The 20982-nt window shown below is 37.2% G+C and overlaps 1 protein-coding gene across 2 annotated transcripts; it reads left to right on the forward strand.

The window, feature by feature from the left end:
• Positions 1–25: 25 nt before the first annotated feature.
• LOC106141672 (oxysterol-binding protein 1) lies at positions 26–20964 on the forward strand. Of its 2 annotated transcripts, none has more exons than XM_060950668.1 (14): positions 26–274; positions 2765–2959; positions 6009–6282; positions 7019–7187; positions 10766–10887; positions 11459–11536; positions 12461–12556; positions 13120–13234; positions 15006–15192; positions 15742–15829; positions 17153–17326; positions 18635–18823; positions 19348–19490; positions 19808–20964. In XM_060950668.1, the coding sequence occupies exons 1-14, from the start codon at positions 132–134 to the stop codon at positions 20157–20159; spliced, it is 2325 nt and encodes a 774-aa protein (XP_060806651.1). In that variant the 5' UTR covers positions 26–131; the 3' UTR covers positions 20160–20964. The 2 variants fall into 2 exon arrangements, with proteins under 2 accessions (XP_060806651.1, XP_060806652.1); XM_060950669.1 differs by having other exon boundaries at positions 29–274; positions 2765–2953.
• Positions 20965–20982: the final 18 nt, after the last annotated feature.

The following is a 20982-nucleotide window of genomic DNA, read 5'->3' on the forward strand; positions in this document are numbered from 1 at the left end:
TTGGAAACTTTTCTATCGTGAAAATAGCGTGTAATTTTTTTACCAATTGATAATGGTGGTAGTCGACGTACGTGGCTGATAGTAACTTATATTATGGTTTTTTCATTAGTTTCTGCTATATAATTATAAAAATGTCCGACGCAATTGTGCCTAAGGGTCAGCCGATTCCAGGCGACCCAGAGAAGAAAGGGTGGCTTTTTAAATGGACCAATTACTTGAAGGGTTACCAACGAAGATGGTTCGTTCTTTCAAATGGATCGTTATCTTATTACAGGTAAATACAAGTTGTTGTTTGCTTTAATATTTTGATATTTTGTCATCTCATAAACTCATTAAAATCTGAGGCTCATTTTCCCTACATAATACTGCATCGATTTTCTTGAACGATAGATTCGCTATGACGCAGCGATGTTTTCCTATTAATAAGTGGTGCTGAGGTTCTAACTGGAATCATACTGCCTTGAAACCCCTTTATTACACCAAGCTCTTAAGATAACTAGAAAATGTATTTTATATTACACTATATGAATGTATTTATAATCAAACTAAACAATGACATAATATCTCCTACAGATATCACAATTTGCATTTTTAATAATAAGATATGATATTTTTTTAAATCTATTGCATTGCAGTGTAGGTAATTATGTGATTATTTTATGTGTATGTCATATCTAATTCTAAGTCATACTTGTAGATAATATCTGGTACCTGCTTATATTATTACAGTAACAAAGTAAAGGAAATAATTCTTTATCTTACAAGTCTTTCCATACTGGTCTGTAAATCTGGTAGTGAAAAAAATACATAATGTAAGTCAATCAATGAAAAGGCTAACAATCTTAAAATTCTTTTATAGGCTTGGCTTATAAAGATGTGATTATATGTAACTAGTCCTTCATTTGAATAGTAGGGGGCCTCTATTCTATCTGCAACTCATAGTATAAAACAAATACAGAATGATGAGTTCAGTGTTCATAATTGGGTGTAATAAACAGTCTTCAAGGTTGAATCATTAGATAGTAAATGTGAAATTCTAATTGACACTTGCACATGGGGCAGGTGGTAGACATTGTATGTTCTTGTTTGCCTTTTCTAAAATTAACAACAACCATGGATATGCAATTTGAGCATCAGCAGTTAAGGCTTGAAATCTTGTTTGGTCTTGTTTAGACTTGAAAGTTACTGCCGAGGTTAGAAGCCCAGTTTTTTAATAGTGATTCCATTTAAAACACATATTGTTATCTCATTGGCTAAATTATGTATGTATGAATTATCAAATTTAATGTTTGTTAAAGCACTAAATAAATCTTAGACATTTTTAATGAACACAGAATACTTTATTAATTGATCTTATAAACCATTTCATGAACTACATATTTTGAATAACAAAAAATAAATATATTTTTAAACATCAGTGTCATTAAACTTTTTACATATTTAATATTGTAACAAGGAGGTCACACTGAACAATGTTTGATAAGGGGCCATTCAAGTATTACATAAGCACTATGGGGGGGGGTCTTTGTTTTGTTTATTTTGGATTACATTGGAGGTAGGGGAGTCTAGATGATGATTACGTCATCTGTAGTTATTTACTTTTTTCCACAAATGGCAACCCTCACATTGTCTATGCATGAAGGCATTTTTTCGGGAATTCCCGCTAAAGTTGATGTTCGCTTTAGAATCGATTCGGGGAATTACCGCACTCTGTTCACTTGTTAAAATTTCTTCTGTCAGTGTATTGTTTTGTTCGGATACTAGCAAAGCAACTCAGCATTGGTGTTACTGTTGATTCCATTAGCCAAAGTTAAATGTTTTATTGAGGCTATCAAGTCGAACATGCAAAAAAGTCTTTATCATGCATTAAGTAAGTCACTAAATCGTCACATCGAGATGATCCTTAAAAATGAAACACGCACACTGATAAGAAAGTTAGATCTGTAATGTTCGCTGATCGGCTGATCGTTGTGCAAATTAACTGATGTGCATTATTCAAAATCCTGGTTAGTGCCATGTGGTGCCTGGCACTTATTAAACACGTATCTTTGATAGTGGTTTTGTATAGCATTTAACTATATTAGTTACTAGCGACCCGCCCCGGCTTCGCACGGGTGCAAAATTATAAATGTTATTATACATAAAAACCTTCCTCTTGAATCACTCTACCTGTTACAAAAAACCGCATCAAAATCCGTTGCGTAATTTTAAAGATTTAAGCATACAGACAAACAGAATAAAATAATAATAGACTTTGTTTTATACTATGTAGTGATTCAACGTTAGACCTTGTGACCCCTTAACAGTGCAACTTAGCAAAGTTTGTTAAGTTGGACTGTTGACCACATATTATGTGTCTACATACATACATACATAAACTCACGCCTCTTTCCCGGAGGGGTAGGCAGAGACTACCTCTTTCCACTTGCCACGATCCCTGCATACTTCCTTTGCTTCATCCACATTCATAACTCTCTTCATGCAAGCTCGGCGGTTTCGGGCACTTTTGACCTGACCCTTCACCAGGACGTCCTTAATTTGATCAAGATATGTTCGTCTAGGTCTTCCCACCCCGACCTTTCCCTCCACACTCTCCTTGTATATCTGCTTAGTCAACCTGTTTTCATTCATCCTCTCCACATGACCGAACCATCTCAACATACCCTTTTCTATTCCTGTAACTACATCTTCTTTCACATCACAACATTCCCTTATCACGCTGTTCGCTGTAAGTTGTCTAATACATTTAATTTCATTGTTTCAGGAACCAAGCGGAGATGGTGCACACCTGCCGCGGCATGATCTCCCTTCTCGGCGCGCTGATCCACACCGCGGACTCGTGCACCTTCGTGATCAGCAACGGCGGCACTCAGACCTTCCACATCCGCGCGCACGACGAGGTGGAACGCCAGAGCTGGGTCACTGCCCTCGAGCTCGCGAAGGCGAAAGCTATGTTAGTGTTAGTCCGACATTTGTATCAGGTGCTGGTTGAGGGCCGCTTGCACTTACAATTTTCTAAAAACTTTTCTTCCTGCTTTACAACACAATGTTAGTGGATACTATTACTAGCCTTCGTAGGACGTCATGCGCGACGCCGTTTTAATCGCTCGAAAAACTAACGCTGTCCCGTTTCACGTCATAATAAAAAGCGAAATACCGATAGTTTTAGCAAACCAGCTAGAGCTCTTGCTTACTTGTAACTGTATGTCTGTTAATTAGGCCGCCTCTTCACGTCTTTTTTCCTCCTTTTGTTCCTTTTAGTCTGATGCCTCTTCAGTCGATATTTAGTCACTAATTTCTTCTAAACCTTATAATGGATTTGGATAAAATCTTCTATCTACCATGTTTTATGACATGAAAGTAAGTTATCTATTCTCTATCTTATATCTTACTAGCTGATGCCCGCGACTTCGTTCGCCGTAAAAGTTCACGGAAAAAGCTGATCCTATGTATTGCCCCTTAGAGGGGTGGGGGAAGTTATTTGTTGTTATTAAGTTGGACCAAGCCAACACATTTGAGAAAATCGCATTTAAATCGGAGTAACAATTTTATTCCAAGGAAAAACGTACAGATAGAAATTTAAAAATTGGCTGCTGCTGGTCTAATATAGATCCCCCATATCGATTTTTTGCCAATAACTTCCAAGTACAGACTTCGGTCATTTTCTATTTTATTATATGTATGGATATAGATAAAGTGGTTCAATTATGACGGTGATGGATTTAGTATTACAACAACAGAACAAGTGGACTTTGTACAAGAATGTCCTCACCACTAGTTCTATCTCTGTTTATTCACAAATGGCGACAAAGTCAGCATGTTTGATATTCCGATATACCTTTTTATGAGACATCATGTGATAAGCATGTTAAACGCCTTAATCTTTATTAAGAGTTTTCTCTTACATGTAAAGCAAGGACACTTTCTGAGTCAACGCTTTAAATTATGCAGTACTAGAGGCCGCCCGCGACTTCGTCCGCATGGAAACCCTATCAATCCCGCGGGAACTCTGGGATAAAAAGTAGCCTATGTGTTATTCTGGGTCTTCAGCTACCTACATACCAAATTTCATGGTAATCGGTTCAGTAGTTTTTGCGTGAAAGAGTAACAAACATCCATACATCCATACAAACTTTCGCCTTTATAATAGTAGTAGGATTCAATGGACTTATCATTCATTCATATAATCGCGTCTATATCACTTACGGGGTAGACAGAGGGAGTCTTGAAAGTCTGATAGCTTAACATTGAAATGAAAAGAGAAAGATATAGGCCGACAGTACTAATTTTTAGTAATTAAAATAATTAACTGTTCCTAACAGCAACATTGGTTACAGACAGCTACTGAAGTTTGTATGAACTTAATTTTACACTCAATGCATTTACAATTAGTTTTTGTTTTAAAACACTATGTTTAAAATCTGTAAGTAGTTTATGAACTTTGAATGGAGGACTCTATTGAGGTAGTAATGTAAATGTATAAATTAACATATCATTGAAAATATTAATTAACACATAGCTTAGCATTCAGTGCCATATGGAATCTTCTTCCTTCTTGCGTAAATTGAGGTTACACCTATCTGGAGAGGAGGCAAGAATAAATCCAAACTGATTTTTTTTAAGCTGGAGACAAAAAGGTTGTCTTTCATATTCAGTACCTGATATCTGTCAAAATAAAAGATAAAAACCTCAGATTCGCTCGCTTCTGAAGGCCTGTTCTATCATTATGCCAAATTTTGTAAAAATCGGCCTCGAACTTTTTGAGTTCATTTGTATACAAACAAAAAAATCTTTTCACTTTCAAATATTACTATGACTTTCACTGTAATATTTTTCTCAAAAACAAAAAAAACAAAAGAAGACAAAGTATATTCTTTCAATGTACACTTCAACACTAATATTATAAAGAGGAAAACTTTGTTTGTTTGGTTGTAATGAATAGGCACAAAAACTACTGGACCGATTTTAAAAATTCTTTCACCATTCGAAAGCTACATTATCCACGAGTAACATAGACTATATTTTATTTTGGAAAAAATAGGGTTCCGTAATATATTTGGATTTTTCGGACACAAACTGAAAAAAACCAACCAAAAAGTTACTTATTTTGCGTACGCTGCCTAAACTACAAAAGATAGAACCATAAAATGTTTTAATTAATTGTAGATCTTATAAATATCTACAAAAAAGTCCGCGACACACTATACCTATCTATGTCGAGTGAGGCACAACAACCACATTTTTATTTAAAAATCTTGAATTTTTTTTGGTCTACATTTAAACGCGTTTTTTTTACTCATGCTATTAATCCTTATCAAAATAAATAATTTCATCAATAAGTACAGTTTATGTAGATAGTATTTGGTCTTTGAATGATTAAAATATGACGTTTGGTTTTGAAGTTGTGGTGAAATTAAAATATTACGATTTCTGCTGCACGGCCCGTTGCGAAGTGAGCAAGACTTAGCCGCTTTGCGGGCGGTCCTTTAGTTAGTTCTATCTAATAGAGATATATTTTGTATCGGCTGTGCATCCGTGCGAAGCCGGGGCGGGTCGCTAGTAAATTATAAGTTCCAATAAGTATTAGTTAATATGTGTAGGAAGTATAGTCGCGTCTCTCCTCTAGCGTGGCAGCTCTACAATATGAATTTAATTAATGATAACAATAGATATTTAATCAGTAGCTGTATATAATTAATTGACTACACCTGACCTTTTGCTTCGCAGCCGCAGCTAACTGACTAACATGTAAATAAAACAATTTTAATAAAGCGGAAGTTTTAAATATTATCATAATTGTAAAAGTCAAACAAGGGAAATGTCCAAAACTTGGGCTTCTAACTTCCTATTATCTCTGAATGTCAATTCCATTGTAAAACCATTCAGTAAAGCGGCCTTTTAGTCCAGTGACTATTATCCCTGCCTGACTATTAGTCCGTATTTTTTACTGTTACTTTGAAACACAATAAAAATCACATTTTTCCTGTAACTCAAACTCTTTCCTACAGAAGAGCACAAGAATCAGACGATGATGAAGACCAGATGTCATCCGGCGCTGCGGTGGCGGGGGGACCGGAGGGTGAAGGCGAGGACGCGGGGGGGATCGCGCGGGAGTTGGGCGCGAGGTTTCACGACCTTCGGACGTGTTCCGAGCTCGTGGCGAGGCATGGCGCGGCGCTGCAGAGGTCCCTTGTGGACCTTGAGATACCGCCAACGGACAACACTAAGCAGGTGTCCGAAAGAGCCACGTTGTTCAGGATATCCTGCAATGCTATGATGAATGTGAGTGTGCAATCATGGACTACGCATAATTAAAACAAATGTTGTGACTATTTTTTAAGATGTTCAAATGAAGATGCTTTGAAATACTTTAGGCATATTCCTCCATCTTGTCATAGCATTTGTTTTAACCTGACACCGACCTAAGTTCCCCTCTTGACCTTGACGGCCGATGATTTGCTTGCCGTTTAGATAATTTACACTCAAATCTTTTCCAAGGTTAGGCTTCCTTGAAAATATTTAAGATTTTTCTTGCTTCTTTTAACTTACAAATATCAATAAATAGATAATAAATAAATCCAATTTGCCTAAGAGTATGTATTTCCCTAGTTTGTGCATTCACAAAAATTTACTTAGATATAATAAAAATTAAATTATTAAACACATATAATTTAATCATCTCCAACAGATAATTTGGTAAAAAAAGGTGAAGGTTTAAAAAATTCCCCACATCAATACCTAAGTTCCCTTTAAAAAGTTATTTTTCATTTGAGACCCCACTCAAGTATATTTGCAGCCATTCGGTTATTCCCCACTTTCAGCCCTCCACAATTTTTTAACGATTAAAATGATTTTTATGAAACTTAAAGCACGCGCACTAGAGTCAATTATACACAGTTTAGCAAAAGAAACTAAAAAATAGGAAGCTACGATGATAAGACAGACGGACATGTCATATTTCACCCATCTTTTAGCGTTGTAGGTTGAAAATTGACTTATGCTCATAATCTCCGTTCAGGCTTGTTCGGAGTTCATGAACGCGGCGGCCGCCTCGAGCGCCCGCATGAACCGCGCGTTGCAGCATGAAAGGGAACAAAAGATGAGGTTGCAGGAGATCGTGGAACAGCTGGCCCGACAGCACGACAATCTCGAGAAGACCGTCACAGGGCGCTCCACGGCCAATTCTGGTTAGTATATTTTAATGATTATAATAAATAACTTTATTTATCCTAGGTAGGTATATCTAATTCGTACGCAGTAGCTGTTTTTTACTTACGTATGTTTGTTTTTATGATTTATTTTTTAATTTATAAGCCCATAGCATCCATCTCAGTTTAGTCCAAAGGTTCGACTGGCGGAGAATGCCATGTGGCATTAAGACCAACTTTTATATATTTTACGTGCTTTATGCACGTGTTAAAATAAATAAAGTGACTATATCATTGACATCTACCCTCCGTACTAGGTTAAAAACTGTATGACAGAAGGGTAGCGCTTTCGAACTAGAAGCTAACATTGTTCTTAAATTGCAAGTATAAACAACGTGGAAAACAGTCATTTATGCAAGTTTCAGAACCTTGAAACTTTTCCGTACCTTCTGTCTATTTCTAATTACAACTAATTACATACATAAAATCACGCCTCTTTCCCGCAGGGGAAGGCCGATACAACATCATTGCACTTGCCACGTTCCTGCATACTTTTTTCGATTCTTTTAATTTCATAACTCGGATTTCGGGAATCTTGACCTGACCTTTTGTCAGAACATCTCTAATATGATCAGTGTACCTTCGTCTAGGTCTTCACACTACCTTTGTATATTTGCTTAGTGAACTTGCTTTCATTCATTCTTTTACCATCTAAGCATTCCCTTTTCTATTCCTATCAATATACGTATATTTTACATTACAACATTCCCTTATCACGCTATATTCCTATAACTGAAACAAGACATCAGCTGAACGTTCGGCTTCACGAACTTCACGTTCAGCTGTTTGGATTAATTATATAATTGAGATATAAATTCGATTAGTGACAGGTTGCTAGCCTATCGCATAAAAGAAGAATTCCAAGTTTATCAACCTATCCCTTAGTCGCTTTTTGCGAAATCCGTGGGAAAAAGATGGAATTGTCCTATATATATTTTTTATTGGTGAACCCCACATCACTCTTATTCGTGTATTTAACCAGAGATGATGAGATTCCAAAAATTAAAGTAATTTTTTTGGTTTGAGAGTAGTTTTTCATGTTGCTGCTCACTAGTTATGTGTAAAGAAAAAAAAATGAAACCTGCCGTAATGGAAAATCTCCATTTCGTGGTCCAGTAGGAATCTTCGTGTAAACTTTGTTGAATAAGACCCCCAGGCCGTCAATATGTGCTAATTGGATTAGATTTAATTCAAAGAAAATAAACTAAAGATAGATCGACAATGAGGCGTCCTAGGTAATTTGATATTTTATGTATGTATATGTATTTATAAAGTATTTTGTATGTATTCTATGTATCTTCTATGTATTTTGTTTGTAATGTATGTATTTTCCAGTATGCATGTGCACTTTATCGCACCACCGACTTAAAGGTTTTCTGATTGTTCAGCTGGTAGACTGGGAGAGGATGCCAAACGGCAATAACTCTGCCCTTTGTACATTTGTTTTTGTGCCATAAAGTTTTAAATAAATAAAGGTACCTCATGTAACTGTTTAGTTTAGTGTACTAAATACTCGCACTAATCACAGGTGAAAGCCTCAATGAGCCATGAAATAGTATTGACTTGACATTTACGTACATGTTCCGTTTTATGCACATATATCGAGATCGTCACAATATTTTAACCCGCAGTTACGGACAGTAATTTTTTACCTGTTAATGTCTTAATCAACTATATATTATATTTTATAATCGATATATTATAATAATTTCTTATTTTAATTAATCCTTAAATACTACAATGACAACTCAGTGATGTACAGTAAAAGAAAAAACTATGTCAATGTCTAATGGCAGTATTCTGTTTGTGCGGAACGGAACGTAAATAAATTGATGGTTGGTTTGGTTTTGTGGATGACGGATGTGAAAAATCGAAAGAAAATAAAATTTGCAATTGTTGAATACCTAGTTTTTTCTTAAATTTAAAGTAATATTTGTGCGAAAAGTGCTTAAAAATTAAGTAAAATGTTGATACAATAAAAATATTTTTGTCGGTACGTAAAATATCGTGATACGAATTCTTTGACGGTCCTCTTTTCGTAGATTTTTTGAGTATAATGTACCCTCTCAAGGTTGCTATGCTATTCAAAGCGTAGCAATAGTAATTGGTACAATATTTTGCATTCGTTTATTTAATTATCGTCTCGTCTGCCGCGTACGCAGAGTTATTTTTCTTTTGGTAGTTCCTATGTGAAGAGCTCCTGTGTGATCTCGTTCGTATTGTGATCTTGGCCTTGTGTAGTAATTTTGTTTCGGTTATAAATATTATGTGCTTATGGTTATATCATATGACTAATTTTGGATGATACATCAATATAATACATCATGGGCGGTAAGTGGGGACAAATGTCCCTTTGGCTGGTTTGGCAAGCTTGTGTCATCTAGAACAGAGGTTGTGTTTGCAAATACTGTTAGACACAGCACTATTCACGCATCGCCTGGGTGATTTCTTTGCTACATGTACGGAATGATCATCTACTCAATCAACAATTACATATACCTACCAACATATTAAAGTGAGACAAACTATAGAAGAGTTGGTTCCAAGTGTTTAGTTAGTTTGTACATATAATAGGTGTATATTGATGTGGCTCCGATATTATTGAATGGCACTGTTAAATGTTTACACCAAGCACAAATCTCATTACATTTCTAACCAGCACTGATTCATTATATGAATGGGGAATAAGATAATGTGTAGAATTCTTATAAGACAGCAAGCAAATTTAATTTTTAAATATTTTTCGTAGACCTACTGGGGAATATTGGTTAATTTTCTGCAAAATTCAGTGTACAAACCATGAATGTCTATTGCTATCGAGAGAATATTTTGTTCAATGTTCAAATAAAAAAAAATCATTTATTTCATTTAATGTCCAAAATAAATATCTATAGGGGATTGTAAACAGTTGAATGTTCCCCTAATGTGTATTATAATACAGGGCATTGTGTCATACACTTATTATCTCCTGTTGTAGGTACCAAAACATCCATTTGGCTTGCACAACAAGAAATGTCTTCTATGTTTTCTGTTATAAAGGAATGGTTTAACTATTATTTAAACATTTTTTATCAGTGGAGAGGTATATTTTTTTTATTTTGCATATTATTTTGTTTTTCAAATGTTTAATAGATTGCTTCATTATAGAACTGTACTGATTATTGTTTTATACTTTACACACAATTAATTATTATGAAGCCTTAATTTATTAGATTATTTATTAGATAGGCTCATTTACGGTTTTATTAAAATATCTATATTATCAGTATCAAAACCTGGATTTTGAATTGAATCCATTGAGATGCAATTTTAGGTAAAATCTAATTGTAGCATTAGGAAGCTATGATCGACTGACCCCTGTTCAATCATAATTGAAGTCTAGTGGACACATATCAATCAAACATCATCCATTATAAAAAAAATAATTAAATGGTTCAAATTTTTTCCTCATTGGATCTTGCAATCAGCCGTGTTAGCTTTAAGCAGATGTGATGGTGGTAGTATGAAAATAACACAGTAAGTTTAAAGGTTTAAGATCATTTGTGTCTGTTACACAGGTGGGACCGGGTCAGGGCAAGGTAACGACACAGAGGATGAGGATCATGAGTTCTTCGATGCCATGGAAGAAGGTGTCTCTACAACCAGAGATGATAAGACTTCATTTGTAATGAAAGTGCCTGTGAGTACATGACTCTTTGGGTTACGGTCAACAGCATATCAACTTACCAAAAGTTCACTGCATATTCACCTCTATTCACAGGTGTCCATGAAGGGTAACTTGATATGCTGTGAACTGTACACTAGAATTCTTTGGTCTTGAATATTTGAAACAGGCGTGAATGTATCTTAGATTTGTTGTTTAGTTGTGGTTTGAAACACTAATTGTATTTTAAGACTAATTAAGCTTGTTCAGTAAAATTAATAGAAAAGCAGGTCTTTGGCCGATTCTTTCGAAGAATACACTATCATACATGAGGTTGATAGTGTAATCAAAAATACTACAGAAAACCGCTTTTATGAAGAAGTTGAAAATCATGACACCTTGTGGTCTGAAATATGCCCTTGCATTAACAAATCATTTAACTAAGTCGACGCCCGATTTTATTCAGCCATTTTTAACAACCACAAGGTCATTATAATTAATCATAATAATAAAGCCGAGCTGCATTTAATACTGTATATTCGAAGGTTCAATGATGCTATTTTTGATTTTCATTCACATTTCATACATTGTTCATGTCCCATTACAGGTAAATAGGAAAAATAAAGTTAAAGCCGGAGAAAGCTCTGATGAGTCGGAGGGTGAGACTGTGACGGAAACGCAACAGGTTAGTCTCTGATATTATTCATTAGTTATTTAAGCGATTTCTGCGGCAATTTAGGGATATGAAGTTACTTTTATGTCAATTACAATTACAATCCACATGTAGAGGTAGTGATGACTTGGCTATGGATGCTGGCAACTTCCAAACCAAACAGTGTATTTATGCTATGTTTTTTGTGGCTGATATAATCTTGAATTTTATGTTTTTTTAACGCACAATAGAATTAATTGTTAATCTAATAATGAACCAGTTAATATTATTATTATGGTACTTTGGTATAATTGACTTGCCATTTCAATAATCTGATCGTTTCACTGACCACCAATGAGCATAATAAATTTTTAACAAAGCCATTGTTCTTATTGTTTACTTGAATCCATTGTACACATGAAGGAGGCAAATACTTAGATTTAAAATATACAAGCTGTGATTTGAAAGAAGTCATAGTCAAAGGAATACAAAAGGGAATGCTAAAATGGTTTGGTCATGTTAAGAGGATGAATGAAAGCAGGTTGACTAATCAAATATACAAAGTGTGTGAAAATGGGAATGTTGGAAGAGGAACACCTAAACAAAAGTACTTTGATAAAATTAGGTATATTCTGGTGAAAGGTCTGTTTAAAAGTAGATTCTCTATACTGACGGAACTTGCTTAGATTGATAATTGAAGATTAAGCAAACAATGTACGCAAAAATCGTGACAAAGGGAAAGGTGTAGTCTCTGCCTTCTTCTGTAAATAGGCTTGATCATACGTATGTTTGTAAATATATATGTCTGTTTTGTTTTAAATACCACACTTTGACACACATAGATACTTAGATTTAAACTCTTTATTGCACCATAAGAATAATTATAACTCATAATAGCATTTTCCAATTTACTCTGCCAGCAGAAGAGTGTCCATTTACAATTATTATTGTTCGTAGGTATTATTCTTGGAAGACAAGGAGCGTGCAGAAGCCGCCATGGGCGGACCGGAGGCGACCGCCTCTAAGGCTGGCGCAGTCGAACAGAAAATATGGGTGAGATTGTTTTCTATACTAAACTAAAACTATACTGCAGCATGTTTTTTCGATTAGGAGTAGCCTTACTAAGATTTAATCGTACATTCAAACAAAAACATTTGTTTGAGATTGACTTTTCTAAAATAGTTTCTGTTTATTACCAAACCGCTGTTGGCGCAAGTGTCTTTGCAAAAATTACATTCAAAGTTTTTAAAATGTGAATATATGAACTTAGATGTAGTCTCTGCTTCTCCTCTGGGATAGAGGTGTGATTTTATGTATGTATTTAAACTAACAGTAAGCGAACGATCGCATACGTAATATAATTTTTTGAACGATCAGCAAGCTTTCGCGCAGTCGTCGTGCAATTATCGCTATTTCAAAGATTAAAATAATAAGCCGATGTATTTTTTATTTTCCGCAAAGGTAGCGGTTGTTAGAAGGGAGTCACTTCGTGTAAAAACCTGCCTTACCCAATCCAGGATCATATCCAAACTCCCGGACTCCTCTCGATTGAGTTCGCAAACAGGAGTAACGCCAGGAGAATGATGATAATTTATTCCTTAATAAAAATTCGGCAGCCCCACGTGTCGCAAGTGACCAACTCGACGGTGGACGGGCACCCGCGCCGGACCCGCGTGCCCGACAAGCCCAACTACCCGCTCAGTTTGTGGTCCATCATGAAGAACTGTATAGGTAACAATATGTTTACTATCATCTCAATATACAAAGGACTAACTGAGTAATTGATATATTAGTCATGCTACTAATACACTAAGAGAGGATTTCCGAAATTCCCGCGAAAATGGAAATTAATTTTATTTTTGCACAGTGATAATAAACACGCCTCATATATATAATGTCCTGGTCTTAATGTTGAGGTATTTGCTAGGATGTATACTAAACACCCAAAATTAATCACATCCATTTTTTTAAGAATAAAACGATAAACAAAACCAGTGAAGACCTATACAGTTTAAATGATGGAATTGAAGATTTCGCCTAAAAAGTGAATCCCAATTTTATGAGCTTTTTTTTTTGAATGACCAACATACAGTTTTTCCGAGTTGCATCAAACATAATTGAGATAATCACGCCTCTTTCTCAGTGATGTCTGATCTTTCTCAGTCACAATCTGAAATAAGTTTTCGTCTATACTATGTTTAGAAACATCACATATACCTACAGTTCAACAAGTACGGCTGTACTAGATTGAGATTAGATATCAGCCGTGATGCAGTTATTTTTACGATTGGTAGTATGACTTTGCAAACGGAAATGATAATCATGACATGAATTGTCAATTGGCTGAGATAAGACAACATGAGCTTGAATCGAAAACCATTTCTGTATTTGTTATGTTAAGCTAAATTTAATTTCATATCTTGTATTGAGTTATCTGAATAGTTTAAATAAGTTACCTTTGGTTACGTAAGTAAACCACTTAACGGTTTTAGATTATGGTTTATATCAGTTAATTTTTCCTAATAAATCTTAATCTAAACCAATCTACTATCCCTTTTTTAAATAAAAGTCTTCCAATTTTTTATGGCTACAAAACTTCATGAAAAATTGGCTTCATGATGTGACCGCAGAATTGAGATATTTAAAATTCAAGTAATTTCGCATTCATAAATTTTGAAGCCTTGTGGTTCCCGGCACCAGTATAACAAAGAATAGGATCACTCCATCTCTTTCCCATGAATGTCGTAAAAGGCTACTTAGGGATAGGCTTATTAACTTGGGATTCTTTTATACGATGAGCAAGCAACCACTATTTAAGTCTCAATTCTATCATTAAGCCTAACAGCTAAACGTTTATCAGTTTGTCTACCCCGCAAGAAATATAAACGTGATTATATGAATGAATAAATTTGGATTTTGGACTAGGTACATAATCTATACTAATTTACATATATTCTAATTAGTTGGCAGTGAATCGTGTCTTTACATCGCCATTGATTTACTAATCTAAACAATCTGGCATTAGATAACATTGCCGGCTGATAAACTTACTGTTGTGACTGTTATATGGGTGGTTCATTGATACATTTAGATAACTCTCCGTATCTAAAAATAATTGTTTATTTATTTATATGTTTGTATACAAACAGCTGGTTAGCTTATATTTCTGTTTCAGATTTCGCCCAAACAAATATACTTTATACTGTTTTATTTTATTATTTAAGTTTTGATTATTATTTTTGTTTACTACTAGGTAACGTAAGGAGGGTGATGATCTCTTAAATTTAATACTAAAAATCTCGCCTTTTTCCCAGACGGGTAGGCAGAAAATACATTTCTCTATTTATCACGATCCCTGCTTACTTTTATCCACATTCATAAGTATCTTCATGTAAGCTCTTCCGTCTGATTAGGGTACTCTAGACTTGAACATTCGCTTTAGAATTAAAAAAAAAATATTGTCTTAAATTGAAAGTATTAACGTAAAAAAAAATATTCATAGGCAAAGAGCTCTCGAAGATTCCGATCCCTGTGAACTTCAGCGAGCCGCTATCGATGCTGCAGAGGCTGGTGGAGGACTACGAATACTCAAGTATACTGGACCGGGCCGCTCAGTTCTCGGACCCCGCGCAGCAGCTGGCCTACGTGGCCGCCTTCACTGTGTCTTCCTACGCCACTACATCTTGCAGGTGACGTGTTTACATTATAATGCCGTGTGGTTCCCGGCACCGATACAAAAAAAGAATAGGATCACTCCATCTCGTCGATGTCGTAAAAGGCGACTAAGGGATTGGCTTACAAACTTGGGATTCCTTTTATAGGTGATGGCCTAGCAACCTGTCACTATTTGGATCTCAATTCTATTATTAAGCCAAATAGCTGAACGTGGCCTATCAGTCTTTTCAAGACTGTTGGCTCTGTCTGCCCCGCAGGGGATGTAGACCTGACGTTATATATGTATGTATGTATGTTTAGAGGCAGGGACTACTCGTACGTCTTTCCACTTGGAGCGATCCCTGGATACTTTTGCCTTTAGTCTTTTTAAAAGTTTAATTTGACTTGTCACATAAATATTTTAAGCTCCACGTACCGTTTATAGTTTTCTAGTAAAAGCTAAATATATATCTGTATAAATCCATGCTAGCGTACATAATGGCTGCAGATTAAAGTCCATACAATCCAAACTCACCCCTACAACCCAACATTTACAATAGTTGAAATGTGACGTATGGTTTCAGAACGAACAAGCCGTTCAACCCGCTGCTGGGCGAGACGTACGAGTGCGACCGCATGGCCGACCTCGGCTGGCGCGCCATATCTGAGCAGGCGAGTTATAGTGACCATTATTAACACTTTAACTAGTTAGTAAATTCAATGAACTAATGTTTCGGTACGATAAATGACCGCGGGGTTCCCGACAAAAAGGAAATAAGAACGACATCCATGAGAAAGAATCAATGGTCTTACCACGCCATTTCCTTCTCATGGATGTCGTAAACGGCGTCTTAAGGGATAGGCTTATAAACACCAATAAAAAAAGAATAGGACCACTCCATCTCGTTCCTATGGATGTCGTAAAAGGCGACTAAAGGATAGGCTTATATTATTACTTGGGATTCTTCTTTTAGGCGATGTGCTAGCAACCTGTCACTATTTGAATCTCAATTCCATCATAAAGCCAAACAGCTGAACGTGGCCTATAAGTCTTTTCAAGACTGTTGGCTCTGTCTACCCCGCAAGGGATATAGACGTGATTATATGTATGTATGTCTACTCCGCTAGGGATAAAGACGTGATTATTTTAGTTTTTTCCAACCCGTCAATCTGTTTCTTTATGATGATTCTCTCTTCCAAATGACACCAATAAGAAAGAGACAGAGGGGTAAGGGATAATTTCATTTAAACCAAACAAAGAAAATGCATCATTTTCATTTCGAAGTTTATTGTTTTGAGCCGGTACCTATTTTGTTTATAGTATCTTAATCTGACGTTCTTTTTGATACAGAAATACGAGTGAAAGGGCTTATCCCTTCAGTCGTCACTTATCATCTCCATCAAATTCTATATTTATTATGTGCATAAAAGTACCAACTAGGGTGTAGGCACAGTTGATAATACAAATACCATATTATTTAACATTGTGTTATTATTATTTTTTCAGTCACTTATTTTATTATAGTCATATTTTTTTTTGTTAATTTTCTTTTAAAATATATGCTATATTATATCCCTCATTAATATTCCTACCTGCAATTCCCCACCATTCCTTCTCCTTCCAGCATTCCTCGCCTCAACGTCTCCGTTTAATAATACTGCTTTTGGTGAATTGTTTTTGTAATGTAAGGAATTTAAAATATATTTAAAATTTTATTTTTTCTTTTTATAGTCGAAATAATTAGTCATGTGTGACATGGTACGTTAGAAATAGTATTCAAAATTTTTATGGCGTAAACTTTTTATTCTAAAATTTAACTTATAATGTTAAAAATTAACAAATCTTTATTTTACTCACCTCAGTGTTTGTTATATATAGCTAAATCTAACGTTTTTGACAAGAACTTATATTTTTATTTTTTTCTTTGGCAAATCGTTTCCGATACCGAACCAATAAACAAAATTGCAAAATTGACCATAAAAATTGGGGTGTAGGTGTCTCACCACCCGCCGATGGTGGCGCAGTTCTGCGAGGGGCAGGCGGGCTGGCAATGCTGGCAGGAGTTCACCATGACCACCAAGTTCCGCGGGAAGTACCTCCAGGTCGTGCCCCTGGGGTCCGCCTCCGCCATGTTCCGCAGCTCCGGGAACAAGTACATGTGGAGGAAGGTGGGTTCGTGGTGCGATGACGGTTCAGGCGGATCCAGGTAGCACGGATGTTAAGGGGTTCCAGAAACAAAAACTTGTGGAGGATGAATATGTGTTTAATCATTAGGGTCCAGGTGGATGCAGGTAGGAATATCACAGGGTCCACGCATATAGGTAGTATGTAAAGGCTTATTGACACCAGGGCAACGCTGCATTAACAAGTACCTATCTGTTAAAGAATAGGTCTAAAATAACATATCTTCTGATGTGAATGCCTGAGGGCAAAATCTGATTCACATCAGCCTGAGGGAAAAAAAATATGTCTTCGATTTGTTTGTGAGGTAACCGACCGAGTTCTTGTCTCCAAATAAAAAAGAGGATGTTTCAACAATGTCGCATTGTGTTACATTATGAGATTTATAAGTTACGCCGATGTATCCTTGCAGAAGTTCAATCTTTGTATGGCGTGAAAATATTTGAGCGGTTGAGCCTATCAGACAGCGCCGTTCGAACCCGCGAACTACACTGTCCGCCATTATGGCAGGATATATTTTGTTTTTGGATTTGATGTACCTACTTGTAACTTTGTCGAGTTACATTCGGTTTGATTCGGCGGTAGGTTGCGCTGTCTATAATTGCCGACGCGACTTATAAATTGGTGGAACCACTAGACTGTAGTTGGAGGATTGCCCCAGTGTCAATGAGCAGTCCCCACAATGACTTCATGCCGGGCGGAGGCAGGTGGTGCACCACCCGCCCACGGCGGTGCACCACTGCGAGGGCGCGGCGGGCTGGGTGCTGCAGCAGGAGTTCTCGTACCAGAGCTACTTCCGCGGCCAGTTCATCACGATCCACCCGCTGGTGTTCCCCACCTGCGTCTTCACCAACAACGGCAGCCGGTACAGCTGGGACAGGGTACCCGAGCTCGTTTGTTTTACACTATACTTTTAAAAGGTTTTTGTAGTTACACTTTTCTCTCATTTTCACGAAAAATGCCAGCGGAACCATCTGATTTAGTCTTCCTCCTGAAGTTAGTACGAGTTGCAAAACATTGTCAACTGACTCACCCAATACAGGATCCCATGGTCAACCGATGTAACCGGGACTCAAGCTAGTAGGAAGAAGCAATAAATTCTCAAATCTCTGGAGAGCAGTCGGGATGCGCCTTTTTTGCTCTCCGCTGGTAGGTAATGTATTGCCTGTACTTACTTCAGGCAAACTATTGCTACATATTCAAAATTCTGGAGTTTACATTCAAGCGATAGTGAGCCTAGAATAGCTTCTAGTAAGCAAATCGATCAGAGATTGTACCGTCTCTTCCAATTTCAGGTGACGACGACAGTGCACAACATCATAGTGGGCAAGCTGTGGGTGGACAACCACGGCGACATGGACATCGTGGGCGAGGCGGGCCCGGCCAAGGGCTACGTGGCGCACCTCAAGTACCAGCCCTACAGCTACTTCAGCAAGGACACGCAGAGGAAAGTTACCGGCATCATCAAGGATCCTGATGGAGTGGTGAGCATAGTATTACAAGTAGATAATTTAAAGGCTTTTTCCCGGTCGAGAACGAGCTAGCCAACTTTAATCTTAAAGAAATAACTTACTGAATCAAACAAATACTCGCATTTAAGGTTCAATTGAAATCCTACATTATTTTGGATACTTGATTTGATACTCGTGAGGGAAAACATAATGGAAAACCTGCCTACGGCGGCAACTGGGTGTTTAACTATGGTCCACACTGTGGTAATCTTTCCCTACTAAGTGGCTCAAGAAGCTCAGACATTTTGCATTAAAATGCGATTAACAAAATAACTTCTTGCGTGCGGGTGTGGCCCTAAAGAGGTGAACTGCTGATCAATAATATCCCGGAACTTAATGATGATAAATGTAGGTATTCAATGTTAATACTAAAAGATGATAAAATAACCTAAAAATTATGGTTAAAACTATGTGTGTTCACACGGTGAACGAGCGCAGTCAGCATATTGATGTGCATCGAACAGAAGCTTTTATTAAAAACAATGAAATATTTTCAGCCGCGGTACGTGCTGCAAGGCTACTGGGACAGCAAGGTGGAGGTGGCGCCGGTGACGTCGGCGTCGCCCGACAACACCGTGTGCAAGACCGGCAAGTTCTGCGTCGCCTGGGAGCGCGTGCCCGCGCCGCCCGACTCCGACAAGTTAGTGGCCTCACCTCGCTCACACTGCGCACGAAATATACCCAAACGGCATAGTTTATTAGCGTAAAATGCTTGCATGAAAATTTCTCTTTATCATGAATTGATTTACGTTCAGGCTTACGATTTTCTGCCACTGAATAGACTGATCTACTGACAGACTGAATAAATTTGATCTACATAGCCTTTTTAACACCTAATTGTTTAGTGCATGTTTTCATCCCATAAGTTAGTAGGATGCATAGTCGTACATTTATAATAATATATAAGATCAATCTGTTAATTTCGGAAGTAAAATAAGTTTGTATAAACTTTCGCAGGTGGTACTACTTCACACTACTGGCGGCGCAGCTGAACGAGCTCGAGAACGGCGTCGCGCCCACAGACTCGCGGCTGCGCCCTGACCAGCGCCTCATGGAGGAGGGGCTCTGGAACGAGGCCAACGCGGAGAAGCTGCGCCTCGAGGAGAAGCAGCGCGCCAAGCGGCGGCAGATGGAGGCCGAGGCGGAGGCGGCGGCCGCCAGCGGGGCGCCGCCCGCGCCCGCGCCCGCGCCCGCCTGGTTCTCGCGCGAGGCCGAGCCCGGCCAGCCGCACCTGCGGCACCTCTACAACCACCGCTACTGGGAGAGCAAGGAGCGCCAGGACTGGAGCGCGTGCCCCGACATCTATTAGGACCGCTACCTCCCTACTAGTTTCCTTCTGACCCTCACAAGGATGTAAATATCGTTTCGTTCGTTTAGTTTGTCGTGGCCTAATAACGAAATAGCTTTACGATACCTCACTAACCGAATCGCGTACAACGAAGTCGCTCTCGCTGTACCGGAATTAAGTGTAAAATAGCGTTCGAGGTTAAGTTGATGCGTCTTAAATTACGAAGTGAAATGAATGCGAGAGACGCTGTTGGTCCGATGATATTAATGTGGAAGATTAGGATAAACGAAATGTTGTGACTTGTGTTGCGTGTCATTCCCGTTCGATCCCGAGTCTCGGTCGCGGTCCTCAATCACTGAAATTAAAATGTCAGGTGCTTATAATAATAGATTTCAATTTTGTAAAGCTTCGTCACGCTACTAATAATATGTATAGAAAATGACAAAATATTGAATTATAACGGGCATTAAAAGTAGCTCTTTACGTCCAATTAATGAAATGACAAAATCGTAAACTATCTTTAATGCCTTATGGTAGGAGCAATGTAAGTGTTAAAATATACAAGTTGATATCAAAGTACAATCGTTTGTAACGAATGTATTTGTGATTGTAATGAAGTGACCGGCGACTGATTTACTGTTGATAACAACTTGTAGTGCTCTAGAATATTTTGTAAGATCTATTACAAAGTGTACATTTTCAAGTGGATGTAAGATATTTGTTAATATTTTTATTATTATAATAGAATAATATTTGAATACAAAGCCATAACATCTGTATCATGTTGATGATTATTATGAAAATAAAATATAATTGCGCAGTATGATTTTTATTGTTTCCCTTT

The sequence above is a fragment of the Amyelois transitella genome, chromosome 22, assembly GCF_032362555.1.
Source record: "Amyelois transitella isolate CPQ chromosome 22, ilAmyTran1.1, whole genome shotgun sequence".
In the NCBI taxonomy this organism is placed as follows: domain Eukaryota; kingdom Metazoa; phylum Arthropoda; class Insecta; order Lepidoptera; family Pyralidae; genus Amyelois; species Amyelois transitella.

What these genes read in the sequence shown, in the direction of transcription:
- LOC106141672 (XM_060950668.1), top strand. Translation starts at nt 132, where the DNA reads ATGTCCGACGCAATTGTGCCTAAGGGTCAGCCGATTCCAGGCGACCCA. An exon ending in GGATCGTTATCTTATTACAG is followed by an intron (nt 275 to 2,764) that starts GTAAATACAAGT and finishes TCATTGTTTCAG; the next exon opens with GAACCAAGCGGAGATGGTGC. An exon ending in CATTTGTAATGAAAGTGCCT is followed by an intron (nt 10,888 to 11,458) that starts GTGAGTACATGA and finishes GTCCCATTACAG; the next exon opens with GTAAATAGGAAAAATAAAGT.